Source organism: Typopeltis vanoorti, chromosome 7 (assembly GCF_054136105.1).
Source record: "Typopeltis vanoorti isolate ZY-2024b chromosome 7, IOZ_Tvanoo_1.0, whole genome shotgun sequence".
NCBI lineage: Eukaryota > Metazoa > Arthropoda > Arachnida > Uropygi > Thelyphonidae > Typopeltis > Typopeltis vanoorti.
In genome coordinates, this window is record NC_143555.1 from 42,038,144 (window position 1) to 42,058,982 (window position 20,839).

The following is a 20,839-nucleotide window of genomic DNA, read 5'->3' on the forward strand; positions in this document are numbered from 1 at the left end:
TTTACATAACTGTAAAGTATTCATCGATGGTGTGCACACTATATGTGTGTGTGTGTGTGTGTGCATGCCACTGATGTGTGCTAGTTATTGCCCTAGTGTTAGGATTCTGTAAAGAGAAGAATTAAAAATAGAAATACAGCTTCTAATAACTATGATCCCAAAAATAGTTTCTGAAGCCTCTTGGGTCATGAGTTTGCATTTGCATCAATGAAGGAGCTTGAGTCTTAGTTTTGATGGCTTGTCCAGTGTTTCAATATAAATTAATTATTATTTTGGTAACCTCCATGGAATCAGCAGACTCATTATATATGACTTCATGCTGATGTCCTGAGAAAATAGTCCACATTCAGTGTGGGACCTAAAATGCTCTCAGTATTTCAGAATGTATTAAACATGCCACAACAATCTAACTTTTTCAAAAGTCTGAATATGTTATGAGCAGTAGCTCATAGCTGTGTACAAGGAGAGCAGACAGAAGGTCAATATAAGCCAAAATGAGATAACATGATGGAAATGATAAGATGGGTAAACGTTGCTAATGCTGTATTATATGTGAAGTTAATGGATTAAGAAGAGATGATGAGGAAAGATGGTGTTGAGGGAGTAGTAGCAGAAATATGGTGCATTGTGGGGGGGGGTGCATTATGGGTAGTAGCAGTAGTGAGAGAAGCCATGACAAACTAATGGTTGTGGCAATGTGTTTGGCTCCAGCTGATATATTATAGGGAATGAAAGCTGATGCCAACAGGCGGCATTAATGTTAAGTGTAGAGTGGTGTGTGCTGAGTATTTAGGTTAAGCTTTATGGATAGAAGGATGGTTCAGTTACATGAAACCATGGGAAAATGGTGATTAATAGGCTGTTGGAGTTTGAAATGAGAACAGAGGTTTGAATGTGCTCACAGCTAGCAGCTGTCTTTAGAGTGGGAGGAAAGGTAAATATTTTGAATTTATGTGCATAGATAACACCAAGTGTTTTCCTCAAATTATTAGATTTTTAATTATTTATAAAAAATAAACAATTATTCACACTTATTTTAATGAATATTCATCATCTATAAAGAAATGATATGTTCAAATTGTTCTTCGAAGTCAGAATCTATATGAACCTTTTGTACATCCAACTTTGTTTTTGTAAGTGTATTGCATTGTGCTACATCGTGTGAACATCGTACTGCATATAATTACTAAGCATGCACTTTACACCAAATACATCAAAAAATACCTGAATTTATTTATGCTAATTCTGTAAGAAATTTTTTTTTAAATTTTATTTTACAAAGATGTTGCATAAAACATCATTAACGGAGAGGAGAGGAAATGACAAACAAAATGCATTTAGGATATCAATGCCAGTGCACATTTTTTTAATGTCTTATAACTGCATTGTGCATATAGTTAGATTTTGACTTTCCCATAAAATATGCATATTTTTGTGAGAAACAGCATTAAAAGAGCATATATAAACCCTACCAGTTAATGTTTCAGTGACAGCTGCTCATCAATGCCTGTGAAGAGAAAATATATTGTCAATTAACTATGGAAAATTTAAATATTATTATAATACTAATATAGTAGGTAGTTTTGGTAGTATCAATTCTTGAAAAAATATCTCAAGTACTGCAGACCCTATGAAAAATGCATCTCATTGAGCACATTAACTGGTAAAAAACCAATAGGCACATTAGACCTGTTGACTTAATGAAAGATGAAATTCCACAGAAAATTTATTGTTTGAGTTCTTCCAGTAAATGGAAAACTCACATGAAAAAAAAAAAAAAAACACACGGTTGAAGTTCAGATAGTTATGTATCATTTTTATTGGAATTTTGCATTTGTAAAGCTATCTTTGATTTTTCAAAAATAATATTTCCTGTTATCAGCAAAATGTGCTCTGTCTTCAGGAAAAGATGGGCATGCTCCCTTAGAATAACTTATGAATACAAACAGTACCAGCTGCATTGTGTATAAAACTGAGTATTTTTGGCAACTTTCTATAAAAGCTTATCATTCTCATCCTCTTTCGGAATAATTTATTATTCATATCACTAACATGTAAGTAAAAAAAATAAAAAATAATATAAATAAATTACTTGATTATAGAATGTTCATTATGCCAAAGCAGATATTGTGAAAGAGAAAGTATCATTTGCATAACTCCTTTGAGGATGATGAAATTCATCATTCCGAATCAGTATAATAATGATTCACCATGCAAGTTAATGTTTGCAAAGGCAATCTCTGATTTATTTCAGTCTAACTTTGCATGGTGATTCTATTTAATCTGTTTTTTTTTTTTTTTTTTTTTTTGAAAAGGGACAGGAATAGGAACCATTTTTATACTGGCATTACTTGGGTAAGTTTAAATAAAACAAGTACACTGTGAATCAATTTTATGATGGGGTTGCTCAAATTAAGGGTCCTAGTACTTTTCACATATTCCTCAAAGTGATTTAGAAAATATGATTATCCCAGCAGAAGACAAAAGCATATGCTTTCTGTTTGTCTACATTCATTGATTTTCAAAATTTGCATATCAAACTCTGAAACAAAAATTAGATGATGATGTCAATTTAAATAAACAGATTCTCTTTTTTTTTCTCTTTTTTTTTTTTTTTTGCAATTACTGCCAAAACAGTTAAGTCTATAGGGGCAAATATTTGTCTATCTGTAAATTGCATTTGTTCTATCAGCAAGTTTATTTTTGATTGCAGGATAAAAAAAATATAAAAAATTCTGGGATGAAAAGTCTTGCCTCCTCCATATAAAACTAACTAACTCACCTTCAGATGAAAACTCTTATAAAAGTTCACATTCTAGTTGGAATTCGAATCTGGTTCTTTACATATAAAGGAAAGGAGTTTGGGAATGAGAAGGTTTCTACATCATTCAAGAAACATAATATTAATTTCTACACAACTCTAAGTGAAATGAAATAGCAATTGCTGAGGCTTTATCAGAACACAGAAGTCTAAGAACTATAAATGGATGATATATACTAATACAAATCACATTAAGGTTTTGTCCACCCTTGTGCATACTTATAATCTGATACCACATTCAACAGCAATGGCTCCTTCTGAAGTTAATCTTTACAATGAAGATGTTGTTCAGAAGAATTTGTATTATTACAAAGTGAAATTAACTAAACCCAAAAATTGATGAATTATGACAGTCTAGAAAGATGACACACAAATTTCAAGAAGGATTTGAGGAAATGCTAAACTCTTCATTGTCCTCATATGATTAAAAGAACTCTGTGTAGTGGGCAAGAGAAAGTTGTGGCAGAGACATTCTATGGAACAGAAACAGATGGAAATTCCTGAAGAGTTGTATGTGATCAAGCAAATACTTAAATAGAAAATGGAAAATCTTTGGTATTTTGTTAAGTGGCATAGTTATATCTCGTCATAAACGTGATTCACAGTGAACATGTTTTATTTAAAATTTGCCAAATAATGCCAGTATAAAAATGGTTTCTACCCCTGTCCAAAAAAAAAATTAAATAAAATCACCATGCAAAGTTAGATTCAGAAATAAATAGGAAACTGCCCTTGCAAAAATTAACTTGCAGTGAATCATTATTATTATTATACTAATAACGATGATGAATTTCATCTTCTACAAAGGAGTTATGTTATGCAAATGATACTGTCTCTTTCACAATATCTGCTTTGGCATTTACATAACGAACAGTCTACAACCAAGCAATTTATTTTTATTATTTTATTTTATTTTTAATTTTTTACTTACATGGTTAGTGATCCTTTTTTCAGGATAATAAAATATCCTGAAAGAGGATCGTAATGATAAGCTTATATAGAAAGTTGGCAAAAATACTCAGTTTTATACACAATGTAGCTGGTACAGTTTGTATTCATAAGTTATTCTGATGGAGCATGCCCATCTTTTCCTGAAGGCAGAGCACATTTTGCTGATAACAGGATATATTATTTTTGTAAAAACAAAGATAGCTCTATAAATATAAAGTGTGCAAAATTCCAATAAAAATTATACATCACTATATGAACTTCAACCATGTGAGATTTTTTTTTTTTTTTTCATGTGAGTTTTCCATTTACTGGAAGAACTCAAATAAAATATTTTCTGTAGAATTTCATCTTTCATTTCAAAAAAGTCAACAGATCTAATGTGCCTATTAGATTTTTACCAATTAATGAGATCAATGAGAGGTTAAAACTCATTGTTATAGCAATTAAGAGGATATAAGGAAAAATAAAATATGCTATTACTGTCTTCTCTTTAGGAGGTAGTAGTATATTTTGTTTAACTGATTTGATCCAGAAGCAGATAATTACCAATAATTGTACTAATTAGAAATAATGAAGGGTTATACCCAGGGGACAAGTGGTTTGGTGTCAGCCAGCAATTGTCTTTGGAGAAGAGGGTTTAATGTTTTAAATTTAGGTGCACACGGATAGCACCACAAATAGGTAACTGATAAATAAATGAACACCAAGTATTCTTTTATTTTCAATTGCTTACTGCAAAAACAGTTTTTCATTTGATTACTATGGAAATTCATTTTTGTAGAAATTCATTATGTGAAGGATGGCTGTATACCTACCTACAATGTCACTACTTCCTACAGGCTAATACACATTTTGTTGATTTCCCCAACACAACATTATGGCCTAGGTTGCATTTTTATAAGTCCCTTCTTATTCTTTAGTCTACTTCTTAAACTTTTAGCTCAGTTCACGATCAGTTTATATGCTAATTCTCCTTTAGAATTAGCATATAAATCTATATAAACAGGAGCTAATAAAACCTATTGTTCAGATAGATTTGAGTTGATTAGTTCAGTGACAGAAAGTTCAAGAAAAGAAGAAGCACAAGTGCGAAAGGCAAGACATCTTTAGCCACAGCTAAGAATATAAAGTCATATCAGATCTGTTTTCCTTTCCTTACATCAACCTTTGATTCATTATTTTCATATCATGTATCAAACTATGTTATATACAAACAGTGAAAGTTCTGGAATTTTTCAGATGAGGGTTAAATACTGCTCATGTTTGGGGTGGAGCACCTAAAACTTCTCTAAAAATTCTTGATGCCATCCAGAGGAAATCAATTCAGCTCATATATGAGCTCCTCTCTTACAGATTCATTTCAACTTCTATTTCACAGATGCAGTGTTTCAGTTCTTGTGTCTATTCTACAGGTACCTTAATGGGTCATTGCTCTACTGAACTGGCAGTCATCATTCTTCCACTTTCTTTTGCACCTGTTAATATAAAAGATGCTCAGCACCCCTTTACTGTGCAACTGCAAACACATTGAGACTGCTTTTCTTCTTCCTCTTTTATTTCATCTTTACTTGTCCTCTGGAATAGCCTACCACAAAAAATATCTCCAATTAGTTACAACCTGCAACTCTTCAAAAAAAATGTCAATAAACTTCTTTCTGACTCTCACCTCACCTCAGACACAGCATTTATGTGCTTATAAGTTCTCTCGTGTATGGGATCAATATAAAAATTAATAATAACAATAATCTGAGAATCCTGCTCTGGAAAAAACATAACTTTTCGAGGCACTTTATATGCCTCTAGTAAGCAGAGTCATGGTCTTGCACTGGCAACAAAAATCACCTAATCACCTTGCAACTTTCATAAAACATCCATGCCATAGAAAGATAAAAATCTGCAGCCTTCTGAATGGCAAGCAAAGCCACTATCTACTTGGCTAAAGCCAAATAAATCCCATCTGATTTATTCTCTTGATGGCAGGTATGCAAGCTTACAAAAATGCACTTCCCTTGCAGTTTCTGATGCAGACACTGCTCCATACAGCTTCCAAAAGATTGCCATAATCACCCACTCTGCAGTTCCACATCAAGTACCTACTTTGGTTATGGACATATCTCCTGATGCCACCACAAGATCAACATTCTTCCCTGGGGTCCTCCTCCATCATGTGCTGGTTTAGATAATCATCTCTCAGAAGCTGCATAGATCACATTCCCCATCCCCACACATGTTTCTTCCTGCTTCCAACTTATAACCCCATATAGTTTCCTGTAATTACTGGCCCTCTGCTCAATAAGCTAATTTGCCAATGCATGCCATCTTTTTTGTATCTCACAAGCCTGCAGCAACTGACTATATATTTTGTGCTGTTGGCCTCTATCTCACACTAAACACAGCCTCAAATGCTGTCTCCCATGATTCTACCTTCTTAGTGAATTCCAATCCCTACTCCTGCTGGCTAACTGTTTTGCCATCATTAACAATACTCCTACCCATCCTGTTTTCTCATCTTCCCTAAAAATAGAATAACTTTTATATTCTATTCCTTTAACTCTATTCTCCTGCAATCAACATCGACAATAAGCCATACTAATGGCTATATTTTTTTAGCAGAGTCAACCTGTCCAATCCCAATAACTCCTTCCATTACTCCTGATGCTACGTCCAGTATTCTTTGACCATTTCCAATTCAGTATTCTTTGTTCTGCATCTCCTTCCTATTAGCCCTAGGTTCGATGATTCTGTATGTTCATTCTCTCACCAAATATTTTCTTCAGACAGATAATTTTATTATTTATTATTATTATTAAAAAGTGTCATAAAGTAACTCTACTTGTCATGCTGAAGACAGTGATATATAATTTATTGAAATCGGCCAAGTGGAATCCAAAATCTGAGTCTGCTGAAAATTGAACACAGTTCACCGTGATCACTAATGAGCATAGAACAAAGGACATCGCCATCTTTACAGTTGTCCAAGGGAAGAAAGGCGAGTCATGAAGTGCAACAAGTGCCTGAAGGAATTACCGTCCGATGGAAGTCACATAACCTGCAGAAAATGCCTTAGGAATCTTCACTTTACATGTTCTGGAATTTCAGAAACAACATGGCAACGCAAATCCAATGCCAAATGAGGGGAATGGAAATGCTTAAACTGCAGAGAGAACAAAGAAACGGCGCCACCCACAGTGCAACTGATTATGCCGGAGGCAGAATAGAACGATGAACTGAACAGGCAAAAAAATACCGGTGAGTCTTATAATTTGAATTCCGTAAATTTATTACTAGAAAAAGGTTTAGAAAATATAAAAGTCAGCTTAGTAGATCTTGTCCAAGAACTATTTGATAAACAGAATAAACAAATAACGAAAACAATTTGTGAATATGAAGAGTTTGTTAAATTTAATAATAAACAGTCAAAGAAGCCTTACAAACGGTAAAAGACATTAAAACCAGTATTAACATACTAACTGACAGGCAACACAAATTGATAAAAGACAGATCCGAACTCCGTCAAGAATTTAATTCCCTAAAACTACAATACGAACTTTTAAATCAACAACAAACATAAAGAAGACCTTGTCATAAACGGTCTTCCAGAAAGCTAATCTACCGAAAATCTCAGAGACATAGTTATAAATTAGGTCATGTAATTGACATCCCTCTACAGCATAATGATATTCAGACCATAAATCGGATTCCCAGGAAGAACAAAAAACAAGGCTCGCCACGACCTGCACCAGTCATAGTTCGTCTGACAAGAAAGGCTACAAGAGACAATCTCATAAAAGCCAGCAGACTGAAAAAATCAGTTGTCAAGGACTTAAACGCAATGCAAGACAATACACCACTATTTCTATCTGAGTATTTAACATCTTTCAATCAGAATCTGATGTACCAAGCAAGAAAAGCAAAAAACAGAAAAAAATTATCAATTTTTGTGGATCAAAGACAGCAAGATACTCTTGAGAAAGTCACAAACTTCAAAGTCTATACAAATAAAAAGTTCGAAAGACATAGATAGGTTGCCAGAGTGAAATAAAGGACTCCAATTTAGATCAATAAGAAGACCTCAACACAACAAAAATGCATGTGAACCATCAGATAGATGTAATCGCACCAGAATACAACAGCAATCATACTTTCGACTCGCTTGATGCATGGAAACAACACAGTACAAGCGAGAGGACTCTCAATCTTGCATATTAACATCAGAAGCATCTGAAAACATTGGTTATTGTTACAGGCTTATCTGAGGAATTACACCGGTATTATTAATATATTAGTCCACCAGAAATATCCATAACTAATGACGAAGCGACTGCTTTCCAAATTCCAGGCTTCCAACAACATAGATCATGCCGCCAAATAAAAAGAGGGGGTGGAATATTAATATTTATCAAACATAAATTAATAGCAAAAGAAACTGCCTATCGATTTGAGCATGCTGAAACCCTTTGCCTCGAAATCACTAATACAACAAATAGACAGCATCCCATAATACTAAATGCTATTTACAGGCCGCCAAACTTAAACATGATAAATTCTTGCACAAACTCAATTACTGGCTTTCACGCCAAGAAATATGCTCAACCAAACACCTAATGATAATCGGCAACATAAACATAAATATTGCAAACGAAAACCAGAACAACACTGTACAATACCTAGACACGCTATCCATGTATAATCTAATACCAACAATAACATCATGTACTAGAGAAGAAATATTCGGAAATACTATCACTGCTTCCTGCCTAGATCACATAAACGTCCGAGCACTACCAAACAGTTACACTGCATCAATCATAAAATGCAAAGTAGCAGATCATTACTTCATGGCTCTAAACCTGCACACTAAGACAATATCCACACAAGAAAAACAGAAGAAAAGCAACACAAAACAATAATAGACGAAGAAGTAATCAACCACAAAATAAGAAAAACCAACTGGAAACACATGGCATCAGATTCAGTAGATAGCTTATACAATAACATTAGACTCACACTGGAGGAAATATATAAGAAAGCTGCAAAGAAAGTCAGAATTCGCTCAAAAACAACCCAAAATCTTTGGATAACACAAAACTTAATCCTAGAAATACACAGAAAGGACGCTCTATGGAAAGAATTAAAGCGATATCCAAATAACACAGCTTTAAAAACTGAATATAGGATAACAAGGAATTGCCTTACAACACAAATAAGAAATGCAAAAAGAAACTACTATAGAGACAAATTAACCTCTGCACAAAACAACATGAAACAAACCTGGTACCTGATCAACGAGATGCTAGACTATGCTCTCAACACAACCACCTCCGAAACCATAAAACACAGCTTCATGAAATACGCAAAACCTATCCAACAACTAGCAAATGACTTTAACCAATACTTTGTAGACTCCATCCAAGAACTGCACAGAAATATTTCCCCAATCACAAAACGTGACCCCTCCACTTGGACCACAATCAAAACAGACATTATGGTTCCCAACGATAAAAGAAGCAGAACTTCTCTCTGCAATACATCAAATCAAACCAAACAAAGGCCCAGGAATTGATGGTATAAAACCTAAGGATATCAAGTAACTAGATTAGGTCCTATCTATCCTACTAAAATGAATAAACAAAATATTTAAAACAGGACAGATACCAAGTATGCTAAAAACCGCTATAATCACACCCATATACAAACATGGAAAAAGAAATTTAATCAGCAAATTACAGACCCATAGCAACATTACAAATTATCAATCAAATTATGCAGCAGATCATACTGAAGAAACTCACAGCATACACCTTTCATATTATTCCCAAAACACAATATGGTTTTCAGAAAAATAAGGGAATAATTTCAAAAAAAAAAGGAAATGTAAGTAATGTATCATATGTAATCAAATGAATGTAATAACTGTAACAAATGTATGCAATATAATAAAAATATAAACACCTAAACATCTCTCTTGGAAGACTTTACAGACGTAATTAATACCGCCTTAGACAAAAACCAAATTGCCATGGTAGTCTTTATTGATCTAACTAAAGCATTCGATATACTCGCACATCAAATCTTGTTAGAAAAGCTGAGGCAAGTTGGAATAGACAGGCCTCTGCACAGGTGGTTTACAAACTACCTTCAAAATAGAAAGTATATCACACATATCGGGTCAAACCAAAGCAGAGAGCTACCAGTAACCTGTGGAGTGCCACAGGGAGCAGTATTCCCCCCAACTCTATTCAACATTTACATGCACGATATTAATCAGCTACCTCTCAAAGGTAAGATATTCCAATACGCAGACAATACAGCGATAATATCCATCCATAATAACACAAACATAGCCCAAACAAATCTGCAACATGACATAAATCAGATCACAGAGTGGCTCACGAAAAACTCCATACACCTAAACTCAGATAAGACAAAATTAATGATATTCAGAAATCCACTGACTCGACCAGTTGATAACAAATATATAACCATCCAACATCCACTCTCCAACATAAAAAACACCCAGAACAGTGAAACCACTATAATCACTCAGACTGAAACAATACGATAGCTTGGAATTTACTTCGATGCAGATATGAACTGGAATAGCTACATAAACCATCTACACAACAAACTCCGAACAATAACTGGCACACTCTACAGGTTAAAAGACATAGTCCCCACGTGCCTAAAAACACTAATATACAAAGCACTATTCCAAAATATAGTAAGATACGCTATAACAACGTATGCTTTTGGTGCACCCTACAAACTAAATAGATTAATCTCGTTACAGTACAAAATCATAAAACTGATCTTTTGGGAACAAAGAGACAATAACGACTTTATATACACTGCAATTTCAGAACACAAAATACTGACAGCAAAACATTTATGTTACTAATCAGCTTTGCTAAAACATTATTTCGATGCAAACTACAGGACAGTCAGAAACACATATTGCATAACAAGACCTCAGACAACTAATTATATCACATATAAATACAATAATCACTACGGAAAGGCCACACGAAACTTCTACATCCCAGACACGATAAACAAATTACCTTTTGAATACAGAAACCTTACAAACTACAATAGCCTGAAAAGAGCTCTAAGGACATACTATGAAAAAGAAACACGCACCCAAAATACCATGCAAACTTAATGAAACACGATATTTTCGTTCAGGCTTCCAGTTCAGTGACGCATCAATACATTCCAAGTTATTGTATGTGTGTGTGCGTGCGAATTTCTCAATCATAGATTTCGTAGCTTCCCAACACAACAAAAAAAAAAAACAATAAATAATAACCAACTGGTGTCATCCTCAGATAAGCTTACATATAAGCTTCAAGGATGAAAGCAAAGAAATTACTTCTCATCCAAGATGTATCTTATGTAACCAAATGTATGTAATGTATGTATCACATGTAAACCAATATATGTAATGTATGTATTATATGTAAACAAATGTATGTAATGTAAGTATCATATGTAAACAAATGTAAGTAATGTATCATATGTAATCAAATGTATGTAATAACTGTATCAAATGTATACAATATAATAAAAAAAATGTAAATCATGAGTTTACACTGCATATTTGTGAGAATTAGGAAATATAATATTTTGATTGCATATGTGTAAATACTGTTGTATAATCACACCTTTTCAAACTTGAAAAAAAAAAAAAGTAAACTACAACCTGTAATATTATACAATTTATGTAACTGAACAAAATAATTGTAAATTATTACTGTTATTGTTATTAAAAAAAAAAAACTATGTTATCATCATTACTATTTAAATCTCATTATATGTAGCACAAAGTACTGAACCTTGCAAAATAATATACTGAATAGATGATCACTGTACATATTTGAAACAACAATATAAAAAAAAAAAAACCTCCATGGAGTCAAAGACTCATCACTGGAGGTCCACTGTTATACAAAGTTTATCATACTGTGCCCATCACACTCTTGGGGAATGCATTCCAATCACTCACCACTCTCCATGCAAAAAAAAACTGCTCCTCATCCCCTTATTCACTCTCCTTATACAGCTTCCAGGGATGACCTCTCGTTTTCTTCCTATCTTCACCCATTATGTGCAAAACCTCCCCACATTAATCTGGTAATAACCTCTTAACCTTATATGTCTCAATCAGATCCCCTCTCCTCCTTCTATCCACCAATTTCTGCAAATTGCATTTTGTCAATCTGTCTTTCATATTCAACATTCCAGAGACCAGAAACCACCTTAATCAATTGTCTCTGAATCTTTTCCAATACATCATCTTTTTGAAAATCAGATGACCAAATCTGCACATAGTAATCTATGTAGCCTGATCAAAGCCTTATACAAGGGAACCATAATATCCTTTCTTCTACAAATCAGTGTCCTTTATATCATTCCCATTATCCACTGTGTTTTCCTCACAATTTTATTAACGTCCATGAAATGTTAGGTCCTTGTCTACAATCACTCCCAGATCGCTAATCTCCTCTACCTCTTCCAAGATATTTCCACCGATGTACTCTACATCCCATCTCTGCTTCCCAAATTTCAAAACCTTACACTTTGCAACATTGAATTGATATTCCCCACTCATTTACCCATTCAGTCAGCGTATTCAAGTCCTCTTGCAAAGACACAGCATCTGCTCTACTCCAAGCAGCTCTCCCCAAACTTTGCATCATCTGCACATCATCATTTAGACCTCTCCAAATATCATTTACAAACAAATTAAACAGCAATGGACCCAAAACAGACCCTTGGAGAACACTACTAGTAATTTTCCTCTTCTGGAATATTGCTCCTCCATAGACAACTTGCTGATACCTATCAGACAGCCAATCTCTAGTCCAGCGAACTAATCTACTGTTCAGCCCCATCCGTTCCAATTTAATTACCAGCTTGTCATGTGGCAACTTATCAAATGCTTTTGCAAAATCTAAATATACCACTGTATATGCAACACCCTTATCCAATGCATTTGTCATTTTATTATAAACAGTAAGCAGATTGCTAAAGTACAATCTTCCTTTAATGAATCCATGCTGGCTGCCAAAGAGTATTTTTCTATTGTCAACCCAATTCTGAATCTTAGCCCTCTTTCCAGTCCTCTGGAACTTGACTCAGTGAAAGACTCATGTTGAAAAGATATGTAAAAGCTGTTGATAACTCTCCAGAACATTCCCTTAAAACAAGTGGTGAAATAGCATCAAGTCCGATAGCCTTATTTACATCAAGTCTATTCACAATTCCTCATATACCTCCTGTTCACTTACTAACAGTTCCTCCTTTTTTCCCACTGCTTTCAAGTTCTGCATGATGTTACATTCATAAGAATGAAATACCTTTGTAAATTTCTCATTAAATATATTTCATATCTTTTTAAATATCTCAATTATATCCTCCGCAGCAGTTATCATTCCTCCATTTCCATCAATCAATCCCATCCTATCATAATCATTCTTTCTTCTACTGGCCACAGTGTAGGTCATCATTGTAGATCATCATGTATATATAGATGATGATCTACAATATATATATATATATATGATATATAATTCATTCTAAATTTCAAGCTGTTCCTTCTACATGTAGTGATCCAATTGCTACCATGGCCCTTTTTTCCCAATAATATTTTATAAAGGAAAGCAGTAGCATGCATGCATGACTGAGAATATTTTATAGCAATTTACATATGTTTCAATAATAAAAGATGTGGAAATTAAATTAAATTCAATACTATATAAATGACTTTTTTTTTTTTAATTTTGGTCACTACACTACAGTTTATATACATCCTTTTACTATAAAAAACAAAATACACATCACATCAAAAAGTAAATACTGTAGATGTGATCAGAATATAATTTTTTAAGCCTTGATCATCATGCCTCTGGCAACTATTTCTCATTATATCCAGTACCGGGCCAGATAAGGGTAGCTAAATATCAAATGACTGAGTATTACTTCAGTAACTAAATAATTCCTCAGATGCATAATACATTGTAGAAAATGTAATATTTTTTTTTCATGTTACTCTAAAAGCAATCTCAGTATACTTTTTAAAATAGTAACTAAGCACTTTTCCAAGTGCATTCATTATTTTCTTGCCATTCATAATTGCCACCTTCATACACTTCTTTTTTCCATATTGGAACCACAGCTTTTAGGGCACTAATTCCCCACATCACAGCTTCCTGTGCTTCTCTTCTATGTTCTGATGAAGCAGCAATAAGAACACTTGCATCACCAATAGGTACAACACCTTTACGATGAACCATTGCTATTATTTTAACTGGCCATTTTTTCTTCATTTCTTTACAAACTTTCCACATTTCATTCTTAGCCATTTTATCATAGGCTTCATATTCTAAATATACCACTGTTTTTCCATTGTGATGATTCCTTGTTGTCCCTATGAATACAGAAATAGCTCCACAAGATGATAAAGTAACTTTAGCAGTTAAATCATTAATATCAATTTTATCTTCAGTTATTTCTATGTAATCCATATTACCAAACTAAAGTTCATCTATGTAGAACAAATACTTCCAACTCCAGAAATTATAAATCTTTCGTTATCTGATCTTCACTCATTCTTCTAAAACCGATATGATAATGTTAATAATCTGTAAATACACAAAATATTCACAATTACTTCAACTTTTATTAATTAAAAAATTAAAGTATTCAATTTATTTAATTACTATTTTTAAAGCAGCTGTTGTCTAATTTCTTTGTACCAATTTATATTCTGTACAACTATTCATACTTGCATTTCTGTATTAAAAATGAATTTTTTAATTACAATAATGATCAACATTCTGACTACTATCATTCTTTCATACTTCGAATACAAATTTGCTATGTTCTATTTCATATGCAACTGTTAACCTTTAGATAGAGATCACATAACTTTTTTTTTTTTTTTGATAAATGGGTCCTCATATGGAAAGAATAAATTTTTAAAGGCTGTGCTCTCAAATGCAAAAACATTTCATTTTAAACAAATATTAGTATTTTTAGTGCAATGGAAGTACTATAAAGGTAGCAGGGTTTTTCTTCCAGAAACTCGGGTTTTTCATCCCGCATACAGACAAATTGGCCCTTCAGAACACACGCAATTTACAGACAAAAAATACTAGTTGTTGTTGTGGTGGTGGAGGTGGGCGGTAGATGGCGTTGATGGAGAAGATTCGTAGTAGAGGTTCGGTGTAGTGGTTGAGACAGTCGTATAGTAGGTGTCCTCCCGCGATGAGTCTTCAGACTCTTTGGAGGTATCAGGAATAATAATAATAATAATAAACCCACTTCTCCTCCAAAATAATTCTGGAGGAAAGGTAGATATTATTTTTAGTGATATGCACAGCATCGCCTGGTGATGTGGTATATAATCAGAAATACTTGAAAAATAATTTGTAAAAAATATTCCACTACCATGAAGTGAGAAATTAAAACTGTGTAAGTACAATTATTATAAATTATTAAGCAATATTATAAATCATAACCAGGGCCGTTGCCAGATTGGATCAAGCCCTGAGGCAAACAATTAAATATTGCTCCTGATTTATTATAAGACAAAAATATAAGAAAATCTCCAACTGCTATTTTGTTTTATTACAAGAGAAACATTAATGCAAAACAATTACATAATAATATTAATTAAATGTTTGCTCTATGAGGATATTGCACAATAAAACTGTTCACAAGCTCTTCTAAATTTAATTTATAAACTATGTCCGCCTCTATCGATACAGTTGCTGGACCAACCAATCGTCATTGGGTTATTGCTGTTCGCAAATAATTTTTAATCAGTTAAAGCTTGGAAAAACTTCTTTCTGTACTTGCAACGTTAACAGGAATGTTAGCGTAGCGAATGGTGCCTATTGCAATATGGCTGAATGAGCGCCCTTTTTAAGCCGTGCCGTGAGACAGACTGCCACTATGCTAAACCCTATCGACAGTACAGATCATAACTTAATTTGTCAGTTTAGTTGAGTGAGTGGTTAGCATACCTGTTCTCAAACCAACAGGCTGCAAGTTCAAATCGCACTGCAGGTGTGGATATTTATGGGTTTTTTTTAGGTGGAAGATGAATGTCTTACATGGTGTGGGACCACCACCCCACTTATTGGAGGCCTGAAACGACATGAAAAAGTTACGTTTAGTCTCATGAGCTGACTATATAATATCACATTACTGACTATATAAAAAATATAAATTTACAAAATACAAAAAAAATTAGTAAAATAATAAAAATTATGTAAAAAAAAAATTCTTAGTCCACTCACAGAAGTGATACAATAGGTTTACAACCATTCGTAGGTAGGGAGACATAAAAAAAAAATGAACTTACAAATCATTTATTACAATTCAAGGATAGAAAAATGACAACTAACTGGTGGATTCAAACAGAGGTAGGCCTGGAAAAGCCAACAAATATTTCATGTTCTAGCAAGCAAGTTGCATGTGACCTAAAAGAATACAGAGAAAAATGTATGAAAGCTAAGATATGTGTACAAGTAAACAAAAGTCACAGGAAAGTGCTTAAAAATGTAGGAGAGAGTACAGTGAAAGGGAATAAAGATGAAAAAGGTCACACAGAACCCAAAGACATTCTAGACATTTGCAGTAATTAGTTTAATTACTTTGAAAGGCTGTTAAAATTAAACAAGAAGCAACAGAACAGTGGTAGATGTTCCAACATAAAAATGTGCACAAATTAACATGAAAAGAAGAGGCAAGGAATAGGAAAAGTCTCATTGACTATGTTATTGTTGATAGTGATGTTTTCTTCCTGGCGCAGGACACCAGAGTGTACAGAGGATTTGAAATTGGAAGTGATCACCATTTAGTCTTTAGCAGGATAAAATTGAATTTCATATTGAAAAGACGAACATCTAAGAAAGTTTTAAAGCGAATAAAAGTTGAGCAGCTCTCAGATGTGAACTGTAGACTAAAATACACAAACATGATTCAGGAAAAAAATGAAACAGTTTGAGAACAGGAACCCAACCTTGTAGATTCAGTGGCAAATCTTAAAGAAAACATTGATTAATTCAGCCAAAGAGGCATGTGATGAGGTTGTCTGTAAGGATAGAAAAATAGAACTCCATGGTGGACACAGGAAGTTAAAGAGGCAGTGAAAGAAAAGAAGAAAGCATATCAAAAGTTGCCGGCAAATAAGTCAGCTTTTGCTCTTAGAGAATACAGAGACAAACGTAAGAAAGCAAAACACTGTGTAAAATTAGCTAAACAAAAGTCATGGGAGGACTTTGGTAACAACATAGAAAATAAATATCAAGAAGGTGGCAAGATATTCTGGAAGTTGTTGAAGAAGCTCAGAAATGGAGGAAAGAGTCTGTAAAAGGAATTAGAGATGATAAAGGTTATATGAAAATGGGAGAAAAAGATATCCTTGAAGTATGGAGTAATTAATTCGAAAATTTGCTAAATGAAACAAGCAGTGATGACAGCACAGTGGTAAAAAACTGACCAGGCATGCAGTCAGGAATACATATCCATACTTGAAGTAGAAAAAGCTATCAAAAGCCTGAAATGTGGAAAGGCAGCAGGAGTAGATGATTTTCGACCAGGAATGCCCAAGTATGGAGGTATAAAAGTTTTACAGTGGCTGCACTGCATAGTTCAGAAGGACGAATTCCGGATGATTGGAGTAGAGCTTCCGTTGTACCCATATATAAAAAGGGAAATAAAACTAAATGTGAGAATTTCCCTACTGAGTGTTCCTGGTAAGATATATGCAAGTATATGTGAGAAAAGGTTGAGAAGGATTGTGGAAGAGAAGCTTAGTGAAGAACAAGATGGAATTCACACCAAATAGAGCTGTCAGGATCAGATTTTCACTTTATGACAAACAGTCGAGAAATCATGGGAATATAACAAAGATCTGTACTTAAGTTTTGTAGATCTGGAAAAGGCATATGACAAGATGCCAAGAGAGAAGCTGTTCAAAACGCTATGGTTATATGATGTCAATGGCCATTATATCAAGCAATACTTAGTCTTTATTTAAGGTGTAAGTCAGCAGTTAGAATTGAAGGAAGTACAGGTGGTTTAATGTTAAATCTGGTGTCAGACAAGGATGTACTTATTCCCTCTGTTATTCATTATCTATATGGATCACATTATGAAGGAAAGTGGTATTAAACCTGATATCAAAATTGGAGATGTTAATCTCAGCTCTTTGTTTTCTGCAGATGATGTCATAATTCTAAATAAATCCACTGCAAGTCTGCAAGATTCCCTGACTAAAGTGAAAGACTGTTGTAATAGATATAGTGAAGGCCAGAATTAAAAAGACAAAAACAATGAAATTAGGCAGAAACAATGAAAATATCAACTGCATTGTGAATTCATGTAGGAAGTTTAATCGAATATTATCAGCACTGAGAAAGAATTAAAAACAATTTTAATACTTCCAATATTTCGTCTCTGTCACATCTTCAGGGATTACAAAAAAACTTTTTGTAACAACACACACACACAAATATAATACAGTAGTAAGTGAACTAAAGTCCTATCTAGGTACCACCTAGATAGGACTTTAGTTTCACTTACTATAGTATTATATTTGTGTGTGTTGTTACAAAAGGTTTTTTTGTAATCTCTGAAGATGTCTCTACGACAGAACGAAATATTGGAAGTATTAAAACTGTTTTTAATCCTTTCTCAGTGCTGATAATATCCCATTAAACCTCCTACATGAATTCTTCACAGCACATTCACAACACATGCATTGTGAATGGAGAACCTATAGAACAAGTAAAACATTTCAGCTACTTTTGCAGGATTTTTAGTGGAGATGGTAAATTAAATATGGAAACAGGCAAGAGAATCAATAAACCTGGAATGGTAGGAAGTCAACTGAACAAATTTATATTTATATGGAATAAGAGAGAAATTAGCCAAAACACTAAATTAGCTGTATACAAGACAGTATTCAAGCCAATTTTAGCCTATGGATCTGAGAGCTGGGTCAGAAGTAAAACACTTGCCCAAAGACTAGAGACTGCAGATAAGAGAATCCTGAGAAAGATTAACGGCATGAACAGATGGCATCGATGGCAATATCATATTAAAAATGAGGATATTAGGAAAGAACTTGACATTGCCAGCATCCAGGAATGCATGAGCAGAGCTAATCTCAGGTGGTATGGTCACTTAAACAGAATGGGAGAGGAAAGATTAGCAAAACAAGTGTTCTCTGCCATGTTGGCAGGAAAAAGACCCAGAGAAAGACTAAGACATAGGTGGATTGATACAGTAAAAAGTGCCTTAGAAGATAGAAATATACGTTCTGATAATGTTGGAGTCTTGACAGGTAACAGACTGATTTGGAGGAAAATTGTAGACAGGAAATTAATAATGATGTAATTTTTCATGTAGTACTATCATATCCTGTACACCCCTAGAGGTATATATCATTAATTTGATGATGATGATGATGATAAACTAAACTGAATAATTGTTGCAAAAAAACGTAGTGTGAAAATCAGCAATAAAACAGGCAAACTATGAAAATAAGACTTATCAACAATGTGAGCAGGCAAAAATCTCTTAAGGTTTCCACCTTAAGGAGAAAAAAAAAAAAAAAAAACATGATGCCCACAGTGAGATATGAGCTCACAGGCTGCTGGTTAGGGAGTGGACCATTCAGACATTTTGAAAGACTGAAAAAAAAAAATAATAAAATAACAATAATAAATAACTTAAGTGGGCATCTTCATGGAGCCAAACATTCGATCCTGAGAGGGCAACACTAACTAATATTCGCAAAATACCTAACATACCTTTAAAGAATGTGTTTAAGGTATGGTTTGATAAACTGCCTGACAGTGGGCCCCTAAGCCTCCTGAGATGTTTGTGTGTACACATACATAACTTTGCTCTTACACATCCTCTTTCTACAATTGGATGATCCAATGATTTATTTTGTTTTGCGAGTAATTTCTAAACTATGATTCACAGCCACACCATTTCCAATATTCCTTTTTCCTACTATAGTTTCATCCAGGGTAGTCGCCAGATCAGATCGCGCCCTGAGGCAAACAAAAAATCTCCAAATGTTACTTTGTTTTTATTACAAGAGAAACATTAATGCAAAATGATTATACACATACATACATACATACACACACACACACACACCACAGAGTTATAGGGATAATGAAAATAAAGCTTTTCCTTTAACTTATTCGCTGAAAAGGCACTTCACTTATTCACCACTCAGCATTTTTTTTTTTTTTAAGTAGTCCTCAAACAAATCCTTATTAATACACTCTTGCAGGGGATCTTGTTTATTCCCCTCTCGTCATGTATGTTAAAATCTTTTCCCGCAAAAATCCTATAAAAACTCCTTCAGTGCAGAATTCTATTTTACTCCTTTTTTTTCCAATGTTTAACTAGTACGCAACAGTACACCTTCATGCCCCAGACCTCTAGCTGGGTCACTGGCATTTGTATGTTTCTCTACCACTTCTTCACACTCAAGGAAAACATGCAAATATATGCATAATCACAAAATTTTGTTCCAGGATATTGCGTGATATTCTAAAGTGAGAAGCAACATTTCAAGCAAAAAGATCGAAATGAAATAACCGAAAGAATAATTTTTATATATTATATATATTTATTTTATAAAAATTGTATGTGTTCGCGATAAAAACAGCTTAACTAACCAATTTCTTTAGTAGCAGAAATAATAAATACATAAAACGTAATCATCAACCCAAGGCTTTGAATATACTATATATATGAAAATTTCTCTTGCTTGCTCATCACATCAAAGGTTCTATTTAGAGCCTCAATCAGATCTAATGAGATAGCGCCACCCGTAATTCTACAAATAATAATTATTATATAACATAATATAATAAATATTCTAAAATAATAATAACTGCACATCATCACCGTTATGCGATAATATTATTATCACCATAATAATAATAACGCTTTTTAATTCTCCCAAGGGAAATGTGGTAACTCTTTCTACGATTGGATGATACAATGATTTATTTTGTTTTGCGAGTA

At 33.7% G+C, this 20,839-nt stretch overlaps 1 protein-coding gene across 6 annotated transcripts; it reads right to left on the bottom strand.

Moving 5' to 3' along the window:
* Nucleotides 1–1,209: 1,209 nt before the first annotated feature.
* Nucleotides 1,210–20,821, bottom strand: LOC150104624 (molybdopterin synthase catalytic subunit-like). 6 transcript variants are annotated; one of them, XR_016548578.1, is made up of 3 exons: nt 20,488–20,609; nt 14,304–14,415; nt 1,210–1,507 (listed from the first exon to the last, which is right to left on the bottom strand). XR_016548578.1 is itself a non-coding variant. In XM_090395817.1 (3 exons), exon 3 carries the CDS (start codon nt 14,296–14,298, stop codon nt 13,861–13,863), a length of 438 nt encoding a protein of 145 aa, XP_090251943.1. In that variant the 5' UTR covers nt 14,299–14,415; nt 15,802–15,925; nt 20,720–20,818; the 3' UTR covers nt 13,531–13,860. The 6 variants fall into 6 exon arrangements, 5 of the variants coding, with proteins under 5 accessions (XP_090251943.1, XP_090251942.1, XP_090251945.1 ...); XM_090395817.1 differs by lacking the exons at nt 1,210–1,507; nt 20,488–20,609 and adding exons at nt 15,802–15,925; nt 20,720–20,818 and having other exon boundaries at nt 13,531–14,415; XM_090395816.1 differs by lacking the exon at nt 1,210–1,507 and adding an exon at nt 15,802–15,925 and having other exon boundaries at nt 13,531–14,415; nt 20,488–20,597.
* Between the last annotated feature and the right edge of the window lie 18 nt (nt 20,822–20,839).